General features: G+C 38.6%; 1 protein-coding gene across 5 annotated transcripts in view; it reads left to right on the top strand.

Moving 5' to 3' along the window:
• LOC111866369 (probable Rho GTPase-activating protein CG5521) overlaps positions 1–27,958 on the top strand; it is a 134,665-nt gene that overhangs the window by 74,160 nt on the left and 32,547 nt on the right. For all 5 annotated transcript variants that reach the window (XM_023855257.2, XM_023855256.2, XM_023855258.2 and 2 more), the window contains 9 exons: positions 3,741–3,851; positions 4,610–4,786; positions 5,310–5,543; positions 8,581–8,730; positions 14,808–15,027; positions 17,116–17,309; positions 21,310–21,491; positions 23,530–23,704; positions 25,548–25,676. In XM_023855257.2, the coding sequence (XP_023711025.1) occupies positions 3,741–3,851; positions 4,610–4,786; positions 5,310–5,543; positions 8,581–8,730; positions 14,808–15,027; positions 17,116–17,309; positions 21,310–21,491; positions 23,530–23,704; positions 25,548–25,676 (1,572 nt within the window). The remainder of the gene's footprint in view (positions 1–3,740; positions 3,852–4,609; positions 4,787–5,309; positions 5,544–8,580; positions 8,731–14,807; positions 15,028–17,115; positions 17,310–21,309; positions 21,492–23,529; positions 23,705–25,547; positions 25,677–27,958) is intronic.

Raw genomic sequence — 27,958 nt, 5'->3', positions numbered from 1 at the left:
ATAACTTCTTCCCTAAAGGTTATATTTATGAAGCTTAATATTAAATTTCTTTCTTAATAGCATTCTTGTTTCTGCCTTTTTGTTGTGATGTGTTACTGGGTTTTATTTGTTTATTTATTTTTTTATCCAGCAAAGTTATTCTCAGCCTGGCTACACAAACAAAGCAACTGATAGTAAGGTAGTAATGCATTTTTTTTAATTCTTTGTGTATTTTGCTTTTGTGGCATTGCTTTATTTGTATGTTTACAGAATGCTGTATGTATTTTTGTACAGTTACTTGTTTCCTAGTGTCTCTGTACCTTGTTTATAGTGAAGAAATCTTCAAGTTCCATTGGTAGGTTGATCAATAGTAACAAACAAACTTACATTTTAATGTGAACTCTCAACTGCAAAGGTGTTCAACATTTTCTGGAGTCATAAACTTTTATCTGCGTGAAAGGCAAGAGAAAGAGAAGTGTAATCTACACTGGATCATGCCAGTTGCAAACTTGAGACTTTGGCATAGAAGTTAATCATCATACCAGATCTTTGCATGGAAACAAGTAAAAATGTGTTAAATGACAGTAAATTTTCTTGAAGAAACTTGTAGAAAAATGATAACTTTGTATATCACTGATTTGTCCATTGTACATCTGTACACATGAAACACCTTTGTTTTGCCATAAAAAGGTAAAAAAAAAAGGTAACGCTATCCCTGTAACAGGCCATGGAGGCCCATAGGGTTGTGAGACATTGAGTGTCACACATCATCTAGACAGTTGGCTCACAGATNACTAGACAGTTGGCTCACAGATGGCGGTAAGCTTTGCAGCTTTCTCCCCCCCCCCCCCCGGAAGATTCCTGGTACTCATTTCTGTTAAGCGGCTGAGTCGACCCCAGGGCCATGGCGTGACTGGAAAGATTAGGTTAAATGAAAAATTCCAGCTCATAGGGACTTGAACCCATGACCTTCTGGCTTGTAGCATAATGCCTCAACCAACTACGCTACTGTGTGCCCCTTTTCTCATACTGATATTTATGTAGTTTATTAACTGAATTCATACTAAGCACAAAGTTTCTTTTGTCCACTTGTGTGGATTTCTTAGGGATTGTAGTCTACGTAAATGTACTGCATTTTTCTCACTATGGCTCAGAAGTTTCTTTAGCGCACATATATATATCTGTAGGTGCGTGCGTGTGTGTATGTGTGTGAGTGTGAAGATTTTTATTATACAGAAATTTGTCTTTAAACATCTTTTCAAAATACATGACATTTTATCAGGATCTGCATTTAAGCTCTTGTAAATAAATTTTGGTGTTGGCATTGTAATGTACAGCAAGCTTTCCCCTGTCTGCTGTTTTGTTAAGTACATTAGTCAGTGGAAATGAAAGTATTATGTCTTCTTGTACTTTTGTCTTTCAGTTTGTCTGGTGACTGGAGTCTCTTTTCTCTTTACAGATTTTCTACATACTTGTTATATTATGCACTTTAAAATGTAATGTTGTTATCTGTTTGTTTACACCTGTACAGCATGACTTGAAATATACCTGAATATCATAATAGTACTGAATTAGGTAAAATGAGAAGAGGTCATTTGCATATTGGAACAGGTGTACAGAACAACACAGAATAGATTGCCAAATATTTTGTTTGCAACTGAAATAAAGATTGCATCGACTAATACCTTTGTACATGGCCACCCAATTGTAGGTGTGCAAGCCACATGTGCCTCACAAAAGTAAGTCCATTACCCAAATATATGATCATGCTTTCCATCTCTTTAAAAACAGCAGTGAGTCCTTGTGAGGGCATATGATGTAATTTTTTGGCTGATTTTACATGACACCTGGTGAATAATGGGGTCTGAAATCAGCACAGATTTTTTCAAACCTTTGCCTGAAAGGAAGTACTGAAATTTAATAGACTTTACTCAAATATGTGTTACATGTGTATGAATCTATACTTATGTGAGAGTAGCTTTTCAGTAATGAAGTTAGCCTATATAGAATCTTGTTATTGTTTACTGACCAGTGCATTTCTCTGCCACTTCAACTTGTCACTACCAAGATAAATTTAAATATATCTAATGTAATCCTTCAGAGAAGAACATTCATGCAGAAAACTTGCTCTGAAAACAGTTTTAGGGGTGTTACATCTGTTTTGTAGGAAGCAAATTCAATAATTTTTTATGATTTTGTAACATTACAATGCACTATTAAATTTGAATAAATGTATATTGTATAATTTTATGGGCCAATTTCTTATACGTATGCTCATGCTTCACGGATCAGGTTATTGCAGGGCAGATATTTATATCGGATTCTTAAAGAAGTATTTTTTATAATGAAATGTTCAGATAAGTACCTAAGTTACATTGCATCCTCTCAGTGGTTTTAAGTTGGACAGCCCACTGTAATATATGCAAACCAAACCAGTTTAGTATAGCAGTTTTTGGAGGATGTCTGGTTTAAATCTCAGCTGGCTTCCAAAGTATTTGAGTCAAGGTTTCTGCGATTTTACTCATTATTTCCAGGTGAATGCCAGCATTGTATCTTGAAATATACCATGACTGGCTCTTCCGGATTCCTGTCTATTCCCTGTGCATTATCATATTTCATCTCATTTGGTGCTATGTAACATCAAACAGCATTCTAAAATGACCCAAAAATCTATCAGTTAAACATATCTATTTTCTTATATGCAAATACAAAATTCATAGACTAACAGTCCATACCAGTTTGGAAATCAGATTAGAAATGGTAAAAGGGTGATCTGTTGACTTGAAAAAGGAAAAAAAATGATTTTCTGTCAAGAGAAAAACTATACCAACCACTCTGGTTTTGCCTGTTTTGGAGAATAACTAATTTAAATTGGATTGGAGTGACCAGATTTTGAATAAAAGGTATATTCTGAAATAGACAAAGAAATAGGATGTCTTCCATCTTGTGACACCATGTGAACTACTCAGGTCATGTGATGGAAATGTCAAAGGATAATTGTGAGCTGTACAGTATTCACAACCATACTCCCTATGTAACCTATGCATTTGGATAAGCACCATTAATAGACTAGGAACAAGGAACAATAAAATGTAGAGATCCATGGAGGGGCAGCTGTATGTGAAAAGTATTTGCTGCCTACTGAGTAAGAGGACATGATGGGCCTCGGAACTATTCTTGACAACATGTTACAGAGAACTGTCACTCACTCACTCCCTCACTCATGGAACTGAGCCCTTCTTGAGAAACTGCCAATTGTGCAGCCACTCAAGAACTCCCGAGCATTTGATTGAACCCGAAGGTTCATTACTGTGTTCACAAGAGTTCTCCACTGGTCCCTATCCTGAGCCACATCAATCCATTACATACCATCCCATCTAATTCTGTCTCTGAAAATCCACTATCCACCCAATTCAGTAACCTCTAATCCAATAGATACCAAGGGCTTTTCCTCCAGAGGTAAAGTGATTGTTGTTTGAAGCTGATCACTTATTGGTGCCTAATATCATCTTAAAAAAATGTGTAGAACTTTACCTTCATGCCCTCTATGTTATCTTTCCAGGGTGCTTAAGCACAGAGACAACTTTGTCCTTATCATATTTTTAACTGTCAGGTGAATCAGTATGGGGGTTTGCCCACTGTGGAGTGAAATGGGGAAGGGAGTGCGTGTAATTGTGTTGGGTGGTATGTGGACATGATGTACTAGTCATTCGCCTTGATATGTTAATTACTGATGAAACTAATTGTGATTTTTGACACAGTTTAATAACAAAACAGTTGGGCAAGTGGCTTCAGACATCTTGCTGTTGCTGTGTGACCATGCTGATCGACTTGTAGAGCATTATCCAGAGATCCCATCCCGGATCATTGAGGTAAGGTACAGGAGGAATTTTATTTTCAAGAGAGACATGTTAATTTGGTGATAATGTGTCTGGCTTGTATTTTGGAGGAATCAGGTTAATCTCTGAACCACTGGTTGAGGCTTTCTCTTTCCTCAGTCCTTCCAGATGAATGACATGTTGGTACCTACAAACAGATTACAACTACTTCCAGCTCATCTGCCCCTCATCTCATTTAATGGTACATAACCCAAGGCCTGGTACAGTGATATTGAATAATGAAAAAATAATTTTTGAAAAAGGGCTGTACCATAGCTCAGGTGGGTAGTCACTGCTTTCACAGCTTGGTAGCACCAGGTTCAGTCATGTAGGATGGCACTGGGGTAGATTTTCTTTGGATACTTGATGTCCTCTGACACTTCTCAATCCACCAACTGCTCCACATTCATTACCTTCTGCCACATCATTAAATAAAAAGACTTAAAAAATAAATAGTGGTTATTTTAAAACTGACAGAATTGTCATAGAACAGCCTAATTTTGAAGTACTCGTTCTCAAAGTTTATATCGAGTTGTATGGTTTAGTAATAATGTCTGGGAAGTATGGTACTTGATTCCAATCTCATGTGGATTAACAGCTACCAGTATCCTGTCTGAGGTTTTTACACTTTTTTTTTCCCCCCGGTTTCTTCAGGTGAATTTTTGTGACTATGCAATGGCTGTCTTCTTTGAAATCATTGTCTGCATACCATTTAAAAGCACATTTGGTGGGTCATGTGTTTATATTTACAGGTATTAGCACTGACATTATCTCATTTGATGCCACAAAATAATGTTACAACATCAGAGCGAGACAAGCACTTGCTGACATCTCTCATGTTTTGTCTTGGCGAGTGGTGCATGAAGATTCCTGCAAATTATTTGCTTGCATCAAACAATGGCTCCTGCCTTCTGCTCACAGTATTCAAGGTAACATCTAATCGTGTTCAGGCAAAGCATCTGCTGTAGCATTGTTTTCCAACCTTCTTAATGACTTTTCTTATCTTCCTTTCCTTCTTTCCTCCATGTTTTGTTTCTGTTCTTGTTTCTTCCTTTCCTCTTGTTCTTTTTGAGATTTGATGGAACCCAGAATAAATTATAAATGTTGTATTTTCATTTTGCATGAAAGGCATTGTACTTCCTGTGCCTGTAACAGAGTTACAGAGGCAATGCCCCAAGAAAATGGTCTTGTTAACATGGAAAACATCAGTAACTATCTTAATTCTGTGACACTAACCTGTGGGTATATGTGTTATATATTATTTGGAAGGAGTTAAAAATTTGCCACCTCAGTAACCAGTAACTCATCTTTCCATGTTAACTCGTTACAGGTGTTCTACCGAGAACAGATTGGTTATATTTTTCAGTTTTATTGGGAAGCTCAGTTGAATTTTTACATTTAGGCATTAAGGACTTCGATTTGTATTATAGTCTGGATTCTTATCTTTTCTAGGTCCTAAATCAGTTACAAGGAGGAGGTGGCAGTGGGTCAGGGGTTAGTGGCTCAACTGGTGGCTTGTTCCAACCAGACTTGGTACAAGACTTTGATCCTAACATCCTATTGGATGATCTGAAGGAAGGTTCTACCCCACCAGTTGGACGTCGGTCATCAGCAATGATCCAAGAAAGTGGATCACTGTCCCACCATCATCATTCCAACCAGTCTATCCAGATGGCAGCCAGAATGGTACACTACATAAACTGTTTTTGGTACACCTATTTGTGTTTGGAATTCAGTATGCCCACAGTTTGAAAATTGAACTGTAGGTGTGAATTCAATTAGCAAACTAACTCAGTGGACCATACTCTTTCTTGAGGAGCTCAGTTACTCTAGAAATTACGAACTTTATGTTAAGCCATGTTCACAGTAACCTGCCACTGGTCCCTATCTTGAGCCAGGTGAATCCACCACACACCCTTACAACCTGTTTCTGTAAGATTTGTTGTAATATTATCCTCCCATTGATGTGTAGATCTTCTAAGTGGTCTCTTCCCTTCAGTTTTCTGATCACAATTCTGTATACATTTCATGTCTGTCTCATGCATGATCCATCCCCTGCCCATCTCATCCTCCTTCATTTGATCATCCTGATAATGTTTAATAAAGAGCACTAGTTATGAAGCTCCTCATTATGCAGTTCTCACTAACATTTTGCCCCTTTCCCTCTCTCACTTTCTTGTCTGCATCCTCCAACAACCTATTCTCATACTCCCACAATGTATGTTCTTCATTTAGTTCTAAAGACCACGTTTCACTGTCATATGAAATTATAGGTTTCAGTAATTTATGGTTTACATTTTTAGATAGCAGGTGGTGAGACAAAGGTAGCAAGCACTCCCCAATTTTAAACTGCTTGTAACTTCTTCATGAATGTAATTGCGAGTTGTTAACATTGTTCCCAGATATTTTAACTTTGCCTTATTTTCAAAGGATTTATTTACTATACTTGTGTTACAGTTTTGTCCTGCATTCTGTTGACAATACATAGATGAACATATATATATATATATATATATATACTCCACTTCACAAAAAGCAACCCACAATCAACAGTTCAACTACAGAATCCCATTGCTGACACAAGTTGTCACGTGATAATGACTGTACACAGGGTTTGGATTGCTAATTGATTTTATTGGGCACTGAATCATTTGATTTACAAATAATTATACAATTCAGAGTGTTTACTGTCATTTCAAAATCTGGTATATCACTCTTGCTTGGTTACAGATACATTTCTAGGCTTGAGGGTCAGGTCTCTGTTAGCTTACATGCTTTCTGTATATCAGTTTGTTACAGACAAATGAGAAATACCAGCCCCAACACTTCCTCAACTGTTTTGCACATATGTGGCTGTGAGGCATTAATGCTTCATGCAATCTAGCAGCGGACTTCTGTACAACATTTCTGTGATTCAAGATTGTGACTTCATATCACACATGAATTGTTTTGACTTACACTGTATTTCCTGTTTCAATTATGTTCCATATTTGTATTGAAATTACCAACAAAACTGTGCCTGAGAATAAAATGCAGTCTGTTTTTCTAGAGCTACTTGGAAGAGAAAAAAATATGTGTCTTATTCAGGCAAGTACAGCATATTGTCACGTGTGGGATGGTATGCATAGCAAAATGATGGGTTCTGGCTCAGATGATTTGGATTTATTAGCATCTCAGTTACAACCTCTCTTAATTGCACTTAAATACAGCGCTATCACTGATTTACACAATCTACAGTTTGCCGTTACACTCACACTAGTCATCTCCTAGCAACATATCTCAACACAGATGCTGTCACTTCAAATAACTATGACGGCTTCTTGTCTTCAGTTACTCTGTACTCCTCTGTCCTTGTACTCACAACTGCTGGATGCTCCTGGGCTCTCCATTCGCTAGCTCCAATTTGCTCTTCCAGCTTACAGCTGACTGCAATTGACCTTTGTTGTTCCTTATAAACCTTCAGTGCAGACTTACAGAAAACAAGTCACGTGATTCCTAGCCAATGATTTCATTGGTGCACTGGCTGTTGCCTAGCAATGAGCAATAAACATTTGTTCACTGAGATGCAGTTTCTGTTGGTGCACATTTTAACATGTTTACTGAGTCATTACCTAGCAATGATCATGTATTGTTGTCAAATGCTTAAGCGAGAAGGTGTTTATCATGCTGTTGCCTAACTATACACATTACAATAATATCTTAATTAAGGTACAGTCAACTCTCGATTATCCGGGATAATGGCGGGCATGGAAATCACGATTATTCGAAAACCCGGTTAAGACAAATGTTATTAAAAGTAGTAGTGTAATACTGTACCTTCATAATACTGTAGGCCTACCTGTATTTAAATTTACTCAACCTCATTTTTATGTCATCTCATGGCCTATTTAATACTTTTTTTACATTATACTGAAGTGTGAATTAGTTATTTCAGTCACAGTGTTCAACAACATCCAACACTTTTTACGAATATTCACACCTAACACTTAAAAAAAATTAATATTGTTGTTTGCTTTTTCGCAGCATTTTCCTTTTTACGGATATCCGTACAAAACCTACGTAATATTAGCTTGTCACTTAATAAACTCTTCTCTTCACTCTCAAGATAGTCTAGTAAGAATTCCAAATGATTAAGAGCAGCACCATGTGATATTTTCTTACTAGCAGCACTGTCCACCTCTTCCTCATTCTCACTTTCTTTCCACTCTTCTGGCTGCACCCCCTCTGAACTTACGGTTTCGTCACTGCTTAACATTTCGAAGCCCGGCTCATATGAGTTTCCGTTGAATACTTAACACAACACGCTTCCTTTTACATCCTGACATTTTGCTAACGCACTTGAAGATCGATACAAAGAGACCAACTGGGGCGGTGTATCTGCCCTTGAAACTTTCCACAAATCCTTGCATTCTTTCACCCCTACCCTAGAACATTGTGTTAGCATAATGGGACCAAAGAATGCAGAGCTCATTTCACACTAGTGCAAAAAATAGTGTTACAACTCACCATGTGGAACAAAAGTGAATGAATATTAAACAACATATAAGCCTCAAAAAAGCCTCAGTAGCCCCGGTTAAGCCGCAAACTGGTTAATCCGCCCCCAGATAATTGAGAGTTGACTGTATATGCATTTGTAAATCAAGAGGAATAATAGTATTGAATGTTTCATATTGTAAGATGGTGGGAAACTCCAAGTGTGTTGTATTTCATTTTTTCTTTACAGGTGATGATGCATCTGGTGAACCATCTGGGCCACTTCCCTATGGGAATTGGAGCTGCTCGTTTGTCATCCATGGTTGTAGAACATGATGATGTGCCTGGCCTTGCAACAGATGAGCTCAGTGCTGAAGTTTTTTCTGCTCCAAATATACAGGTTAGAGCAAAGACAGTGAACAATTGGCATAGATGCCAAGTTTCTCACCAACTGAGATTTTGGTCGACACCAATCATTGCAGGTTTTGTATGCATTACCATCAGGACCACTTCATAATGCACAAGTTCACCAAGCCCATATTGTTTTATAAAATGCAATTTTGCTGTTACTCTCTATTTGTAAGATATACAGTTTATTGCTAAGACTTTACGCCACCTTGGAACTAGGGCCTGTATGCCAGCACAGTAAAACTCTGGACGAGCACATCTGAGCCACCATTTATTGGTCATAATGAGGGCAGCATCATCTTCAAATCTTGTTCCACGAAGGGATTCCTTCAGTGTATCCAGAGAGATGGTAATCAGAGGGTGCCACATCAGGGCTATAAGGAGGGTGTGGCAGTGTTGTTCATCTAAGTTTTGTGATCTCGTCCTTGGTTTTCTGACTGATGTGTGGTCAGGCATTGTTGTGCAACAGCAAAACATCCTCAATCTGCTGATGTGGTGAAGCACAATTCAGTCGAGCTTGAAGTTTCTTTAGGGTTGCCACATATGCGTCAGAATTAATGGCGTTTCCTTGTGGCGTGATGTCCACAAGTAAAAGCCCTTCTGAATCAAAAAAGACCATAATCATAACTTTTCCTGCTGAAAGCGCAGATTTGAATTTCTTTTTCTTGGGTAAGTTCACATGGTGCCATTGCATTGATTGCCGCTTTGTTTCTGGCTCAAAATAGTGCAACCATGTTTCATCTCCCATCACAATTCTCGCAACAAAGTTATCTCCACCATTCTCATACTATGCCAAGAGTTCACCGCACACAGTTTTTCGGGTTTCTTTGTAGGCATCTGTTAACATCCTCCTAACCCACCTTGCACAAACTTTTTTTCAACTCCAACTGTTTCAATATTTTGCACACACTTGCTTCCCCAATTCCTAGTTGGACTGTCATTTCTTTCAGTCACACATCTGTCCTCCAAAACCATATTGTTAACACGCTGCACATTGTCAGGTGTTTGTGAGGTGTGTAAGTCTGCCGGCGCGAGGAGATTCCTGTATATTGGGATGCCCACTTTCACCAGATAATCTGTGTGCCAACCGACTAACTGTACTGCAATCAACAGCATCATCTCCAGACACATTGTTCAATCTCTTGTTAATGTTTCCAACTGTCACATTCCCACACCACAAGAACTCTGTGACAGCATGTTGCTGTTGACAAACATCAAATGCAGCAGCCACTTCAAAGGAGTGCTATGACAGTGCTACATGTGGGAACGGGTTGAATTAAATTTGAATCCAAAGGGGAAGGATCCTTCTGTGCACCCTACAAATAGCAAAATTGTAGAAGAGAAACTGAATTAAAAAAAAATGCTGTGCCTAACTTTTGGAGTGACCTACATTGCAACAGTATTTAAATCACTCTGTAGCAAACACTTCTCACAGGATTCTTTCACTACTACATATTCCAGAAATTACTAAAATGAGTTTTATGAAATTTTCTGGAGGCTTTACAAGTGGTCTAAAATGTCATGCAACATGATTTTCTTTATAAGACCTTGCCTTATTTGCTGCTAGAAAGTGATGTGATAGATCTTAAAGCAGGCCTCCACACAAACCTACTCCACCGTCTCTACACAAAAATAACATTTATTTTCTTTTTATGCTTGCCCTGCAGCAAACTCCCATCTCTTCACTGGCTTGGCCTCCCTCTCAGACAAAGGTATCCTTTCTACAAAATGTCTTGCTGTCAGTCTGTCAAGTATTAGTGTCGTCTATGAACTTCCAGGGCAAGGAAGTTGTAAAACCTTTCTATATGCTTCAAGTAGTTCTTTTATTTCTTGTCTGAAATCCAAATGGTTTAGTTTCTTCATTTTTTCTCCATAATGCACAAAGGCAATATGTACCAAAGTAATTAGCAGCCTCTTTGAACAGTTTTGTGTACCACTTTGTGCTTCTCTTTCTCTCACTTTTATATGGTTGAAGTTTCTGATCCTTTACTCCTCCCATAAATGAATTATATTCCAAATTGCCGCCATTGTATCACTGTGAAATGTGTCCATCCAGTTCAGCATCATCATTCCTTGACTTTGCACAGCAATATGCTTGCTCTCTTTCAGTTTTGCTTCTTTTACAGCCAAAGGCACATTCTTCCTATTCAATCACAGTGTCCTGGGTACATTTATAGCACTTTTCTTTAGAAACCGGTAGAGATCTGGAGAATTCTAGAAATTGTTTGTTCAAAATGTGAATCCTCTCCTGGAAAGTGGTTCCACCAATTTTATAACTGTCTTGCTTGTATTTAGATGGCTAGCTGGGACAACACTGCTTGTGATATCTGTTGTGATTACACTGTATATTAAAAATTTCCACAGATATCTGGTAGATGAAGATGAATTATTTTATGTGAAACTTGGAAGCCTTCAAGTGAATGTTACTTGAATCCCAGTCTACACATCCACAAAGTTAAGGATTTATTGAGGGATATGTTTTCCTTAATCTATAGAGGTTACTAAATTTGCTGTTTTGGTGTTTCAGATTAGGATCAATTTTAAATAATGCTAATTACCTTACAAAGTTTCAATTTCATTATTATTCATGAAATATAATAATCCTTTTATATATGCATATAAAAAACTGGAACCTTCAAGAGAAAGTATAGGGAATCAGTAAAACATGAGGACGAGCTTCTAAACTAAACACACTCTTAGGACTTCACTCATGAAAACCAGGGTGAAAAGAGGCCCACAACAGATGGCACAGTGCATCTATAGCATTCCCTGTGAATGTGGCAGAAGCTGCATTGGCAAAACAGGCAGACCTCTGGCCGTGCGGCTCCATGAATGTTGGCACAGTGAAAGCAGGGTCTTCTAGAAAAATCAAAATTAGCCCAACATGCCTATGAAGAGGGTCATAGGGTAGGATGGGAAGATGCTAGAATTTTGAAAATTGAAAGTAACAGCAGGTACAGAAAATATAAGGCGTCAGCCCATATGGCATGCTAAACCAATCCCATCAGCCAACACAGTCTGGACATTTCTCCTATCTGGATCCCCCTCATCAACAATGAGGTTTCCAACTCACAGAGAAAATCTGTATGACATGACAGATTCTTCATGGGTTTCCATAATGTTTTAGTCTATAGTGTTCAAGTTTTACTCCACAGATGGCGATAGTGGTAGTCACTGCATGTCTTCACAATTCCCCCTCCCATTTTTTCTATATATTGGTGCTCATGCACTAGGTTTTGTTGGCTAGATTTGTAGCATACATTTCTGCCTCCTTTTCTATCCTAGTTCCATGCATGTGGATGCTTTATCACAATTTTTATTGCATATATTCATGTTATCTCTCGACAAATTAGCCTGGTCTTGGGTGATTAAATAGCTGTAGTGAATCTTGTGGTACTTGTCCAGTGATTGAGGTTAGCTCTTTTAAAGGTACCTAACAGGGTAAGTGTCTTCCCCCCTTCACCTGTCGATGGAAATGGATCCAGCTTCCAAAATGTTGTGTTCTCTAGTTTCTAGATTACTGGACAATGGAGGAAGTCCAAAACCCTGGTAATTCTGAGCATTATAGACCATTGTTAAAACCCTTTAGAATCAAAAGAAAGTGTCTGCTGAAATATGAGTTTCTTTTTACCATTCAGTGTATTCCCAAATAAGAATTTGTGTAAAAAAAGACATAAAGTTCATCACTGTCAATATCATACCAGTGAGAACACGTGATTGTGTTTTTAATCTATCCTTGTGTGTGTGTGTGTGTCTGAATTTTTAGTGGTATGTATCTGTAACTATAATGTCCATTGTGGAATTGTAAAAATGTAACTTCAAAGCCTCTGGTGCTATTATAACAGACTATATGGGGCCATTGTTTCAGAAAATGGAACTGTAATAGGACACTGTGATTCATTAACCTTTTCCCAATACCGTTCACCCTGAGCTTCCAATCTGGACCCCATTACTCTTGCATTGCTCACTGAATTTTCTTCAGATTCTTGATTTTCTGAGTTCATTGCATGAGTAACACTCTCCAGATTCAGAAGTATTTGTGTTACTTCCACTATCATAATGACACAGTTCTTCATCGCTTGGAAGTTCCAAAACTTAAAATATATCACTGATTTCCTGGCCACAGAATGTACTAGGCCACACCATTTTGAGACCACTGAGCAGCTGGTTCGAAGGTTACAAAACATTCCTTGTAGATTCTATGAAATCATTCAATTGGAGGAAACAACTAGTACAGTGAAGACTGCAGCCTTTAGAATAGTGCTTCAGTTATGAGTAATTTTATTCTCCACAAAGAGATGGCCAAGCAATACCAATTTTTATGTGAGCTTGCAGTCAGTAAAGACATACTTGGGCTGCCGCCAATAAAGGCTTGCGAGCACATACTTGGGACACTGGCTTGAGGTGTTAAAAGTACCATACAAAAGAAAAAAGAAGTTTTTGGAAATGTCTGGAGCATTGGAAGGATTGTGTTTTGTAAAATCTGCAACAGGTTTCAATAGGCCTGATGCTGGAAAGGACGATGGTGATGCTGGTGGTGGTGGTGATGGTGTTGATGATGGTGAGGACGACATCGACAACGATAATGATGTGATGGAGTAGAAGAACAAAAGGAATATTTCTCATTTTCTGTTCATGATACATATTTAGTTTAGTTTCAAATAATAATAAGAGGGCTATTTGTAAAGTAACCTCCATTTATTTTAGGCAACTAGTGTAGAAGCAAGGGAGAGCTCATATGTGAGATATTGTCACATGACTCATTACCTTGTATACCTTCACATCACTGGTCACCTAGTATTTGTTCTTGTCTCTGCAGAATGAGATATGATGCATCCTGTGATTGATAATTGAGCTGTTATCTGCTTCCTTCACACAAAAACACTGGTTTTGTGGAAATCCATTGTGAGTTGTTTGTGGTTTATGGCCAAAATATGATGAGTGCAAAAACAATAAGCCAGTGGTGTAGAATGTTCAAAGATGGGAGGGCGAACAAATGTTTATGATGAAGAGCAAAGTGGTCGGCCATCTATAGTGAGTGTTGACCAAAATATTTGTGAAAGACAGCACTTTAAAATTTCAGAACTTTCATGTGAATTTCCACAAATTTCGCACAATGATCTTTGTGAGATTATCACAGTTATTCTAGACTATGAGAAGTTTTGCACAAGATGGGTTTCAGAAGTGCTCATGGATGCACACAAAATGCAGATAATGGCTTCAACTTTTGTAGACTTTTTTATAGTGATACCACAAAGGTGGTGATGAATTTCTGAATCACATCGCATGATTAACAGGTGAAAAACCAGGGTTTCATTTGTGAATGTTGAAACCAAAGAACAGTCAAAGCAGTGGATGCACACACATTCACCAGACAAGCCATAAAAGTTTAAACAAACATTTTCTGCTAGAAAGCTGATGGCAGGTGTATTTTTTCTTTGAGACAGGACATGAGTGCTGGTGGTGGAATTCATGCAACAAGGGACCACAGTAATGTCAGAAGTGTACTGCAAAACATTAAAAAAAGAAACTGTGTAGGTCCATTCCGAAAGGTGTGGAATGCTGACATTACAGTATGTGTCTGCAGAGAGCTGCTTGCATTTGAGCACTGCTGGAGCATTTCAACTGGGAGTTGTTTGACCCCCCTTCTTGCAGCCCCTCTCTTGCTCAGAGCAACTGCCACCTGTTTATCTACTTGATGAACTGGTTGGGATTACAGCACTTCAGCAATAATGAGGAGTTGATGGAAGGTGTCAAAACATGGCTGAGCTTACAGGTAGCAAACTTCCTTGACACAGACATAGCAAAGCTTATTGCCTCTTGTGACAAGTGCCTCGATTCTGGCAGTGACTATGATGAGAAATGGCTTAAGTATGTATGTATTTTTTGTACGTAATATATTTTTTTCTGGTTGCTTCTTTTGTTAATAGCTCACCGGAGTTTACTATCCCAATAACCGTTGTAATTGTGTAGTTATGATTAAATGTGTTTGCTAGCATCAGTATGATCAGTGACAAATTACAAACCTGTGTATCTCTTTTGTTTTGTTTTTTTTTTTCTCCTGAGCAGCTTTTTGTGCTCAGCAACAGTCTTATGGTGTCATTAGTTGAGTTGCCAGCTCTGGAAGTACCAGGCGGTGGCATAACAGCTGGACTGAGAACTGCCCCCTCACAAGTGAGAATCATTTTAAGGGACTTGAGTGGAAAGGCATCATGGGATGCTTCCATCCTTTACTGCAGTCCCGAGGACTCCATTTGCTCACATCGACTTACCAAAGAAGAAGAAACAGGTGTGTTTACGATTTTGAATTGCCTGCAATATTATATCCACATTGTGGTCTCTGATTTAAATTTTATTTACTGTATTTTCTGAAATGCACCACATATTTTTTCCCAGAAAAATTTGTGTCAGAAAGTATAATGTATAGCCTAGTTGCATCAAAGTTAACAGCACTACCCATTTGTCATATTTAGCTCTCCAGTGCATCCCAAAAGGTGGTAGCTGACTCGTGTATTAGCTTTTATACTTGCATGCTCACACTCTACTAGCAAGGTTGTAGTTCATCTCAATTTTTTCACAAATGAAAGTCAGTTTTACACTGTGATTTTTAATGAGAAAAAATGAGTGCAAAGGGTATGCGATTATGGTCCTTCACAGTGAGTGACAAATTAAAGATAATCTTCATGTACTTAATGCTGTTATAAGGTATTGTAATAGTGGTTTCCTAAATGTTGATTGCGTCCTTCTGAAGATGGTCAATCTGACCGGAATGTGCTAAGGAAATTTAAACATTGAAATACAAATTTATTGATCAATCACACTGGACGGTGTTGCGAGTCATTTTATGCTGTTGCCAGTGTGACAGATTAGGATGAGCCAAGTCAAGTCATATGAATTTTCAGTGAAACATGTTGGAGGTTATATATTCCTCCAAAACAATGGTTGAGTTTCATCAGCCTACATGGCATTATATCCCAGAAGATAGAACTTGTTCATAACCACTGCTGTGAGAACCTCAAGTCCTGCGGTAGCTTAGTTGCTCAGGAAGTCACAAGCTTCTGTAAAACCTTTGTCCATGTATCCATATCCTGATGGTTGCTTGGAAAGGGGCTGTCGCGTTTTTAGTTCTCTCATCTTACCTTCAACCATTTTTATGTCATCTATACCATTTGTGGAATTGTGGCTTTTAGCATACATTGCAATTGTCATCTTCAGGGTGAGTCAGGAGGAAGGATATTGTCTAGTGTATAGGTCCCACAGTGGAGGTAAGGATGAGGTGTTTAGTATGGTGCTGTCAAATTCTTCCCATACAGTGCACACGAAGGTGATAATTATTGCAGAATTTGAAGTGGATAGCATAAGGGAAAGAAGCTGTTTGGGAGACTTCTGATGAAGACGGGCAGACAATATGAAAACATATTTTACTGAAGTGGGTTGTCAAAGTTGGTTAATTAATTCTGCCAAAAACTTTGTTTTATGGCTTATGGTATCATTGCATATGTGAGTTCCTGTATCCTGATTACTTCGGACCCAGTTGATCGATTTACTGAGACTTGGTATGAACATTACACCATTAGAAACTACCATATCTGTGCATATTTTGATTCTTCAGTACCATGAAAATGCAAAGAGGGTGCAGTACCAGCACCACTGAATGAAAATGCTTGACGATTTTCATGGCATCAGATCTTTGACGGAGCTCATGTTTCTTTAGAATATAAAACTAACTGGGAGCCATATGGAATCTGTACATAGTTTTTGGACTGATAACACAAACTAATGTGCCATTGGAGCTCAATGTGTGACATTTGGAATGGAGATTTTTCAGGAAATCTGAATTTATATGAGTACAGATTATGAATAAACTATATCACCAAGTTGTAATAAAAGGACATAGTAAGGAAGAAAAAAACATCCTTACTCTGTAACCAGCCAAGGGCATAGTCAGAGATGGAGGCCGAAATTTTCAGCTTAAGGGTGTGATAATGTGATACCTGCTCAGGGATGTTGCACACCCCAGGCCAATGATAAATGAGTATGGAGCAGTGGTGGAATAATGATAGGAGACAGGAAGGGGCCAACTAAACAATCTCAGAGAAAACCTGCTCCAGTGCCAGTTCATGCACCAGAATCTTTCATGAAGTAACTTGGAATGATTCCCACCATTCCTGCTGGAAGAAAGTACCTAATAACTTGAGATGTGCCTGCTGTACCATTTTATTACTAATTAAATTTTGCCTCTAAAGACAGAATAATTTGCATGAAAAATGTCTTAAGATCTGTCCAAAGTATCTTGATAAATTTTGGAAGCATCAGAACTTGAATGTCCTGTTTACAAAGAAACACAAATTATGATTGACATTCATTTTACTTCCAGAAGATGGAGTTGGGATTTGTGGTTCATCGAAACCCATATCAGTCTCATCTAGATTGGAAGAGGCCATGTTGACATCTAGCTTTGTAGGTGGTGAACTGCATAGTTGTCCTCCTCAGCATACGTTGCGTCATCGCCCGCCTCATATGCTCCCAACCTGTGATAATGGAGCTGAAGATATGGACAACTTGGACGATGTATGTATATTGCATGAAATGAAGAACTGAAAGTACATGTGTATGTTTGTAACTTCATGAAACAGGCTTCTCCTTGCAGCTTCAGAAGTCTGCAAAATGTAACAGTTATATGTAAAGGAGACCATGCAGTGGAGTTATAAAATCATGTAGCACTATTTGTACACCCATTCATGGTGCATATGTTTGATTCATTTATGTTATTGATATGTAATATCACATTATGAAAGTGATTTGAAATTTTTGGCTGACTGCCTTGTCTGTTATGTTTAATAATTGAATTCCTATACACATATTACAGTTTGTGTCTGCATTCTTCATGTGAGTTTGAATTTCATGTTTTAGCATTCATATTTGTATTATTGTATTGAGGAATAAATGACTGAAAAAGGGGTTACCAACCTAGAAGTAACTTAGTGAAGGACAAGAATGGTGATCTTCTTGCAGACTCCCACAACATTTTGAATAGGTGGAAGAACTACTTCTCTCACTTATTGAATGTACATAGGGTCAGTGATGTTAGGGAGATAGAAATACATGCAGTTGAGTCATTAGTACCTGATCCTAGCCCATTTGAGGTTATTGCTATCGCAAAGTTGGAAAATACAAATCACCAGGTAGTGATCAAAATCTGGCAGAGCTGATTCCAGCAGGAGGTGAAATATTACGTTCTAAGATCCATCAGCTAATTAATTCTATTTATAATAAGGAAAAATTTCCAGATCAGTGAAAGGAGTCTATTGTTGTACCAGTTCACTAGAAGAGTCATAAAACTGACTGCAGTAATTATCGAAGGATATCACTGCTATCAACTTTGGATAAAATTTTATCCAATGTTCTTCTCTCAAGGTTAAGTCCATACACAGATGAAGTTATTGTGGATCATCATTGTGGGTTTTGACATAACAGGTATACTGTTGATCAGATCTTTTGCATTCATCAGGTACTGGAGAAAAAATGTGAGTACAATGAGAGAGTACATCAGCTATTTGCAGACTTCAGGGAAGTGTATAATTCAGTTAGGGGGGAAGTAAGTAAAAAGTAAAAGTAAAGGTATCCCTGTAACAGGCCATGGAAGCCCATATGGTTGTGAGATGTTGAGGCTCCCACATTTTAAGACAATCAACTCATAGATGGCAGTATGGTTGTCAGCCTTACACACCAGCCGCCCTTTACCCCCAAGAGAATTCCAAGAATATTCCTGGTACTCATTTCTGTTAGAGGCTGAGTCGACCCCAGGGCCATAGTGCGGCTGGAAGGATTAGGTTAAATTGAAAAAATCCAATGACTTCATTGGGATTCTATTCCATGACCTTTCGGCTTGTGCCTCAACCAACTATGCTACTGCGTGGGGGTTAGAAGGGAAGTATTATACAATATTCTCACAGAGTTTGAAGTACCCATGGAACTAGTTAAGCTGATTAAAATGTGTTTAAACAAAATGTGTAATAATGTCCATATAGGTAAAAATTTGTCTGATAATTTCACTATTCAGAATGGTCTGAAACAAGTGGCTACTTTATCACCAGTGCTTTTCAACTCTTCTTTCAAATATGCCTTTAGGAATGTCCAGGAAACCAGGTCGGACTGAAATTAAATGGGACACATCAGGTGTTGGTCTCTGCTGATGATGTGAATCTACTGGGTAATGTTGTAGATACCATAAAGAAAAACACACAAATTTCAATCTACACTGATAAGGAGGTTGGTGTAGAAGTAAACACAGAGACGACTAGGTATATGTTTCTGTTTTGTCACTGAAATGCAGGGCAAAATCATGACAAAGATAGCTAACAGATGTTTTGAAAATGTGGCATAGTTCAGGTATTTGGGAACAACTATAACAAATCAAAACCTGATTTATGAGGAAATTAAGAGGCGATTGAATTCAGGTAATGCTTGCTACCAATCAGTGCAGAACCTTTTGTCTTCTCATCTGCTGTCTGAAAACATAAAAATTAGAATATACAAAACTGTAATTTTGCTTATGGTTCTCTATGGGTGTGAATCTTGGTCTCTGACATTAAGGGAAGAACATAGACTGAGGGTGTTTGAGAACAGGGTGCTGAGGAGAATATTTGGATCGAAGAGAGAGAAAGTGACAGGAGGTTGGAGTAAACTACATAAGGAGCTTCATAACTTGTACTCTTTGCCAAGCATAATTAGAGTGATCAAGTCAAGGAAGATGATGTGGGCAGGGCATCTACCAAGAATGAGGGAGAAGTGGAATGCATATAGGATATTGGTGGGAAGCCAGAAGGAAAGAGACCACTGGGAAGACCAAGGCATAGGTGGGTGGACAATATTAAATGGATCTCAGAAAGATAGAATGGGATGGTATGTAGTGGATTGATCTGGTTAAGGATAGGGACCAGTGGAGGGCTCTTGTGAACACAGTAATGAACCTTTGAGTTCCATAAAATGCTGGGAAATTCTTGACCAGCTGCAGAATTGGCATCTCCTCAAGAAGGGCTCAGCACCATGATTAAGTAAGTAAGTAAGGGAAGATGTGAACTACTAGGTATCATACTGTCAGTTTCTGTGGGTTTTCTATATACTGATAGTTGTAATCTGTTGTCTTTATGTTGTATTGTAAGATCTAGGAAATTGATGGATTTGTGTAATTCCTTTTCTATAATGAATTTTATAGATGGTTTTAATTTATTGAATTATTAAGTGTGTGTTCTGTTTGTTTCATTTTGGTTATGTATTATATGTAAATCATCAACATATCTGAAATAAGCAGTTATTTGTTGTTCAGTTAGGATTGGATATATTTGTTTGTGTTCCATGTCTTATGTGTATGTTTTGGCTGTTATTGATGATAATGGTGCACCCATGGCTAACCCATCAGTTTGTTTATAATACTGCTGGTTAAATTCAAAATTATTCTGCTCCATCACTGTAGTAAGTATAATATTTTTTGGGGGGTACATCTGTTTTGTTTCTTGGTTATCTTATAGTATGTTGTTAATTATTATATTTATGGCATCAGTGCACATGTTCTCTATGTCAAAGGAACAGATTATGTATCTTTGTTAAGCTTGATGATTTGTGAGTCTGTCATCAGGTGGAAGGAGTTTCAAGTATTGTACATATATTGTATGTAAGAATAGCCTTCTACACACAGTACAGTAAAGAATGTACTAAAGCCCCATATACAAACAGATAAGTGCAACAGAAGTGGCATTTACCAAATGAAATGCCTGGATTATCCACTAAAATGCATAAGACAAATAGGAATGACAGTATCAGATGTAAACAACACATTCAAGCAATGAGAATAATAATAATTTGGGGTAATCAAACCACATATTAAACTCAGGACATACATGGAACTATAATGTACACCATGGTTATTATAAAAACAGGATGAAAAGGAAAGCATTTAAACATTTTAGAAAAATATTACATTTACAGAATCAGTAAAGGTAACCTACTATGAATGAAACACATATTGACACATACAACCCCATGTTTGAGACATTACATGAACTTTACACCAGATGGCATCCCACCCGTTTCACTATGAAATCAGGATAAAAACACGCTAAATACACATACTGGCTGCACGCATGCGACAGATATGGGATAAATTATACAAAGGATATAACAGTGTTTTTACATGTTGCAGATAAAAGAAATCAACATACATACCAACATTAACAAACTACATGAACCACACCTACACCACTGAAAATTATGCTAATAGATCCCACAAGGAGATTGAAGTCATTTTTACTAAATTTAATAGGGCAACCTATTTTAATTTGAATTTTAATTGCAAGTTTAATTATAATTGTAAAATTGAAACAAGCATTGCAGTGAAAAGTTAGCATAATAAGGACACATGATGACCATATATGGCTGAAACCTGTCGTAAATAAACGTTAAAGTGACCATAACAGTCTTGTGATGGAAATATATATCGCTGAAATAATTCGTAGCTGAAGATGGTATCTGTCTTTCTTGCCAGCACTGTTCATGTTTCTGTTTGGCACAGCTTCTCCAGTACCTGGGTTACACAAGTCCAGAATGTTTGGAGAGTCTGGACACCCCTCGTAACATTCCTGCAACTCCTCCTCCGCCACTGACAAGGGAAGCAGAGGAAGACACCATCACCATGGTACTGAACCAACGAAATGCAGAGCAAGAGTACTTACAGCGCCGTTCAGCAGATATCACGTAAGTATGCTACTTACATTTTGGGATTTTCATATTGTATTGCTACATAGTTGTATTATTTCTAAGTAAGAAATTTTCATGGCTTATTTTTGCATTGCTACCATTTTGTTACTACAATTGAATTTTGCAGTGTTTGCATGGATTAATTCTCATTCTGGTAATTAATTAGTAGTTTTCACAGTAGCATAGCTGGTTGAGGCACTATGCTATGAAGTCGAAGGTCATGGGTTTGATTCCTGATGAGGTCAATGGATTTTTCAATTGACCTAATCCTTCCATCTGCACTATGGCCCTGGTTGAGGCCATGCAATAGCTCAAGCAGTTAGTCGCTACCTTCCCACCACGATATCCCGGGTCTGGGCAAGTGGGATTTGTGGTAGACAAAGTGGCGCTGGGACGGGTCTTCTCTGAGTACTTGGGTTTCCCCTGCCAAACTTCATTCCACCAAATTCTCCTTCATCATCATCACCCGGGGCAGGTACAATAGATCAATCAGTGGCCGCCATGCTGAGTGGACCCAGCTGGACTCCACCCCCCCACTAAGCGAATTTAATTTTAAATGGTTCTGGGTGACTCAACTTCTAACAGAAATGAGTACCAGGAATCTTCCTGGGGGTATGATGTGGCCAGCACATAAGGCTGACAACCTCATTGGTATTTGTAAACTGATTTTCTAGAAAATGTAGGAACCCCTAGGTCTCACAACCCTCTGGGCCTCCACGGCCTGTTGCAGGGACAGCTTTACCTTACCTTCTTAGAAATATCATGCTTTTCCACCATTTGCTTTTATTATACATAGGTCGGATAAAAAGTAGTGGCAAGACCTCTACAGTTCTGAAATGCCTTTATTACCTGAGGTAAACACACGTACATTCCTTCAATATAATCGCCCCCCCATGTACCACCTTCTGCCAAATTTGTGGAAGGCATCGTACACCATCAGTGCGTCCCCTTCTGTTGATGTCCAGCAGTGACCGTCCTACAGCATGAATAATCTCCTCTCGTGTGTTGTAACGTGTCCCTCGCAGAGGTTCTTTCATTTTGGCAAAGAGATCATAATCACATGGACTCGTATCGGGCGAGTATAGTGGATGTTGCAGTATCTTCCATCACCAGCAGCGAAGGAGATCCTTGACAGTGTCATGAAGGATGGTGTTGTTCGTTGCCAACAAGTGATGTAGCATTCTCCTGAGTGCTGGACGAAGATCCTTGTGCAAGAAATTGCAGTAGTAGGCAGCGTTTACTGTCTGTCCTTGAGGTACAGTGTGGTGCACTATCACTCCATCAGTGTCATACGCCACAATGACTTGCCTGCTTTCTGTAACGACACTTGAATGCATGGATGATTCCCAGACCTTAAATCCATAACAGGCTGCTACAGTTAGCTGTGAGAAATACAACTTTGATGTTGCTGAGACATGTATTGTTCTTCGGATGGATAGCACACTGATCAGTGAAAAGCAAGATTTTCCAATTTTTATCTTGCAGTTTTCTGTCTAATTGTGTGGGGTAGGCCTCAGATATTTTGGAGGTCATCCAAGAATTTATATTGTCTTCATGTTTTATAGGTAGTCTCTTGACATCCTTGAAGTAATGAGAATTTGACTTGGTTCATCCTGGTCCGTCACACTAGCAGTAGTATAAGAGATTATTTTAAACTCTCGTTCTTTACAAACATTGCGATAGGAGGAGGAGGATCATGATGATGAAAATTGTCTTGGTGGTGGTGATAAGGATAACGTCAATGATGACGATGACGACGACAACAACAATGACAATGACCTGGAAGCATGTTTTTGACATAGGTTGACAATGATATTGTCCTGCCATTTGTTGTTGGTCTCATCTTGCTCTGCCATATGTGTTGCATTTGGTTTCCATAATAAGTTGTCATACATTGCAACAGACAAACTATGCATAGATATTGTTTTGGGGAAGTTGGAGGAACTGTATGATAATCACTGAATAAAGAACAGCATCCCAAATATGGGGCATAATGTTGCATATTTTGGAATTGTGTTCTGTTACTTTATTCTAGAATGCTAGCAGGATGCATGGCAACATTTCCTCACAAGCCATCTCAATCACCATTTCAACACTGCCGGCTACTTTTCTCACAGTTGGGCCTTGCTGGTTGGGAACGTCGTTCTCAGCTTCACTTGCTGTCTAAAAATGAAAAACTGCTGCGAGAACTACGCAATCTTGACACACAGGTAATGTCATGTTTTTTCATTTCATTCTGTATGTATTAAAATCTTCTTATAGCAGTGAGACAGAAGCTCTGAAGCTATGCGATTTTTGATTACCATAGCAAGAAATGTTAAACATTGACATATTGCATGAATATGAGTCATATAAATATGTATAATAGGTCAGTCTTGATCAGTCTTCTGTTCCATTGTATCATTGCAGTCTCTAAATATTGATGATTTTTTGATATGGATATGTGTAATTGCAAAGATAATAGCAAAGATACTTAAAAGGAGAATTGAAAGGAAAATAGAGGATATACTTGGAGAAGAACAGTTTGGATTTAAAGGAACCAGGGATGCAATTGGGATGATGAGAATTATAGCAGAACGAACTTTGGAGATAGATGAAGAACTGTGAGTTTGCTTCATAGACTGGCAGAAGGCATTTGACCATGTAAACTGGACCAAATTAATGCAGATCCTAAAGGAAACAGGTATCGATTGGCGTGAAAGAAGATTGATTAGCAAATTGTACATGGATCAGAAAGTTAGAGTATGACTGGACAGAGGGGAGACAAGAATTGTGCAGATTGGAAGAGGAGTTCGACAAGGATGCTGTTTATCACCAATTCTGTTCAACTTGTACAGCGAATGCCTTACCAAGGAAGCTCTGGATGGGCTCGGTGACTTCAAATTAGGAGGGCAAATTATTCAAACTGTGAAATATGCAGATGACCTTGTGTTAATGGCTAAGGAAGAAACTGTGCTACAGGGCATGATTGATAGACTAATTGAAATTGGAAGGTGCTATGGCATGGAAATGAATGTGGAGAAAACAAAAGTAATGAAAATTTCGAGACAACCAACCCCAGTCACAATAAAGATAGACCAAAAACAACTGGAGAATGTGAAATGTTTTAAATATTTGGGTAGCTTGTTAACAGATGATGGAAGGTGTACTTGTGAAATTAAATCCAGGATTGCCATGGCAAAAGCTGCATTTAGCAAGAAGAAGAATCTTTTTACCAGCAAATTGGACTTAAATTTGAGGAAGAAACTAGTGAAATGCTACATTTGGAGCATAGCTCTGTATGGGGCTGAAACATGGACACTTAGGGCAGTAGATCAGAAACGTCTGGAAAGTTTCGAAATGTGGTGTTGGAGAAGGATGGAGAAGATCAGTTGGACCGATTATGTGAGAAATGAAGAAGTGTTAATTAGAGTCAGTGAGCAGAGGAATATCCTACATGAAATAAGAAAATGGAAGGCTAATTGGATTGGTCATGTTTTACGCAGAAACTGCCTTCTAAAAGAAGTTATTGAAGGAAAGATAGAGGGGCGGATAGAAGTGACAAGAAGACGAGGAAGAAGACGTAAGAAGATGCTGGATGACCTTGGGGACAGAAGAGGATATTTTCATTTGAAGGAGAAAGCTCTAGATTGCATTAAGTGGAGGAATTGTTTTGGAAGAGACTGTGGACCTGTCGTCTTGACAGATTACTGATGATGATGATCAGTTCTGATGGGTGTTTGTGGAAGGGATAATTAAGTGGGCCTATTTTTAAGTGAATTTGACATTAAAAGTTTATTGAATTTTTCATGGGCTTGTGCTTCTCATATCTCACCACTTTGGGAGCAATTGATCTAACCATTTGTATCCAACTAATAATTTTAAAAATTCTAATTTTGTCACTACTGTTTTTCTTTCATTTCACATGTTCTGTTTTACTGCTGTTATCTTATATTTTACATAATTTAAAATATGTGCTAATGAACATTACTTTAACAAAGTGTCTAAATTGTTATATGTATGTATGAAGTCAGCATGGGTTCTGATTTATGATAAACATGTTGATATTTTCAGAGATGTCGGGAAACGCACAAAATTGCTGTTGTATATGTAGCTGAAGGTCAGGAAGACAAGAGTTCTATTCTGTCAAATACATGTGGAAGTCAGGCTTATGAGGAATTCATAGCAGGATTAGCATGGGAGGTAAGTTATAGTCAGAATGTAACAAATTATGACAATTGAGGTTCCCAATGAATATTGCTGTTGCTTGAGATGTGATTGACTTTTAGTCTGGTAGATACTTACTGGTGTATCAAAGGAACGTGCTGCCTTCATATGCAGGGCAGAAGAGTAAAATGAACGTGAAAAGTGTGGATCACTCAGGGTCCGGGTTCCAGTCCTGTTTTTCCAAATTTTCCGTGCTTGGCTTACCCTTCTGTCCTGAACATGGAGGTTGCAGATTTCACTAAAACAGTAAAATCTATCACACTATGTGACATGACATCCAAGAAGATAGTAATCTTTAGTATTGAAGTGTTTACAGTGAAAGTGTTTAATGGAATGAAACATTGCTTCAGGAATGTTTACAATAGTCCCAGTTCCAAGTGTCTTGAATGTAAATTACAACAATCTTCTTCTTCTGATAATGTTGGTAAAATGAAACTTAATGGAAACTTGCCTTTGTAAGAAGGTGTTTCTGGTCTTGATAATAGAATGAAAACTGGTGGTAATTTATCACCAATAAATGGAAACTGTGTGGTGTAAATGGAAGTGTAAAATGTAACATTGTCTACATGGAAAAAATTTGCATAAAACAAGTGCTTGATTATGACACCTTTGTAATGAGCAGTTCTTAATGAGACACAATTTTTTCATTATTTTTTGCACTGTCTGTACTTGGAGTTTCAGCTATGAAGCTTTTTGTACCTGATTTTCCATAAAGGTACTGTTAAAATTTTACTGGACTTTTTGTGATTAGCTGATTGTCCAGTCCAGATGGCCAAGCTTTACTTATTATCAGTACTAATACATTTACTGCTGAGTTAAAATTTTGTCACCAGTATGGTACCATTGGGAGATTTAAAATCACCCAAATTTCTGATGATGATCTCTTATCCCCAAATTAAAGTATGTTTGCTGTCCCTATAGTGGGGGTCACGTGGTAGTGTAGTTGGTTGAGGGGCTATGCTACAAGCTGGAAGGTTGCGGGTTCAAGTCCCAATGCGGTCATTTGATTTTTTTCAGTTGACCTAATCCTTGCAGCCACACTGTGGCCCTGGGGTAGACTCAGCCTCTAACATAAATGAGTACCAGGAGTTAATTAAACAATTTTCCTGGCGAGTAAAGCGCAGCTGGCGTGTAAGGCTGACAAGCTTACGCCATCTCTGAGCCGATTGTCTAGATAATGTGGGGCCCTCGACATCTCACAACTGAGCTGTGTCCCTTGACCCTGTGGGTCAAGAACCCAGTTCTCCTACCCACTTAGACCCGTGAACTCCTGTTCAATATGGGTAAGGGACAGGCTCATAAGAACGACTTGCTTGTACATGATGTACTATGCCTCCCCAAGGTCGAGTGGGGGATCTCGGGAGAGGAAACCCGCTGTCGGCACTATGGGCCAAGCTGGACGGATGTGCTAGTCCGAACTGGTAGGGAATACCCAACCCAAGTATACACAAATACCACTGGCGTTTCCAAACATATAAATAAATGTATATATTGATAACATAAGTATACAGGTGTACTCTGCCTGATGGGCAGGGACTGGTCAAAACATAATCGACAGTTGATGCAGAACCACACTGTGCCTAGCCGCACAGACTCAAGTATGGGCACGCCTCATGGCATCTTTCAACTTCTCTAGGAAAAAACTGTACTCCGGCAAGCCTTAAGGGCACACAAGCCAGTACCTTGGCGAGCCTTAAGGGCACAAGGAAATATACACAGGTTACTTTGCACGCCTGAGGGGCGATCAGCTGTTTAAGCCAACTCAACTCCAAGCAAATTAATTAACTTACGCCACATGGCGTCGTGATGAAAAGGAAACCATCTACAACAGTAAGTCACTTACTGGCGTTTCCAAAATTACAAACACAAGATTAACCTCACGACTTGATGCAACCTTGATCACGTCGTGAGGGCACTCTTCCCCCTTCAGACACTGCACAGGCCGAAGCAGAATTTCACAAGATCAATTCAACATAAACGAAACTAATTTTGGAAGCAGCGATGTTACCTTGCTGAAGCTAACGGTGAGAGAGAACGATGCATTCGTTCTGAGTAAGCAGGAAACCTCACATTGCGTCCAGGAGGGGGGGGACAAGGTCAGCTGACCTGACGTCAGCTAAGACTTTAAGTGGAAAGGAGGAGGAACGGCTCGCATCCTGGTGTTTTGGGGTAGCTTTACTTTACCTCTTCTTGTTCTTCTTCTTCTTCTTCTTGTTCTTCTTCTTCTTCCTCCTCTTCCTCTTCTCTCTCTCTCTCTC

The sequence above is a fragment of the Cryptotermes secundus genome, unplaced genomic scaffold (assembly GCF_002891405.2).
Source record: "Cryptotermes secundus unplaced genomic scaffold, Csec_1.0 scaffold497, whole genome shotgun sequence".
Classification (NCBI taxonomy): Eukaryota; Metazoa; Arthropoda; class Insecta; order Blattodea; family Kalotermitidae; genus Cryptotermes; species Cryptotermes secundus.
Note: the sequence above shows the minus strand (reverse complement) of the source record. Positions and strands in the feature narration are given on the sequence as shown.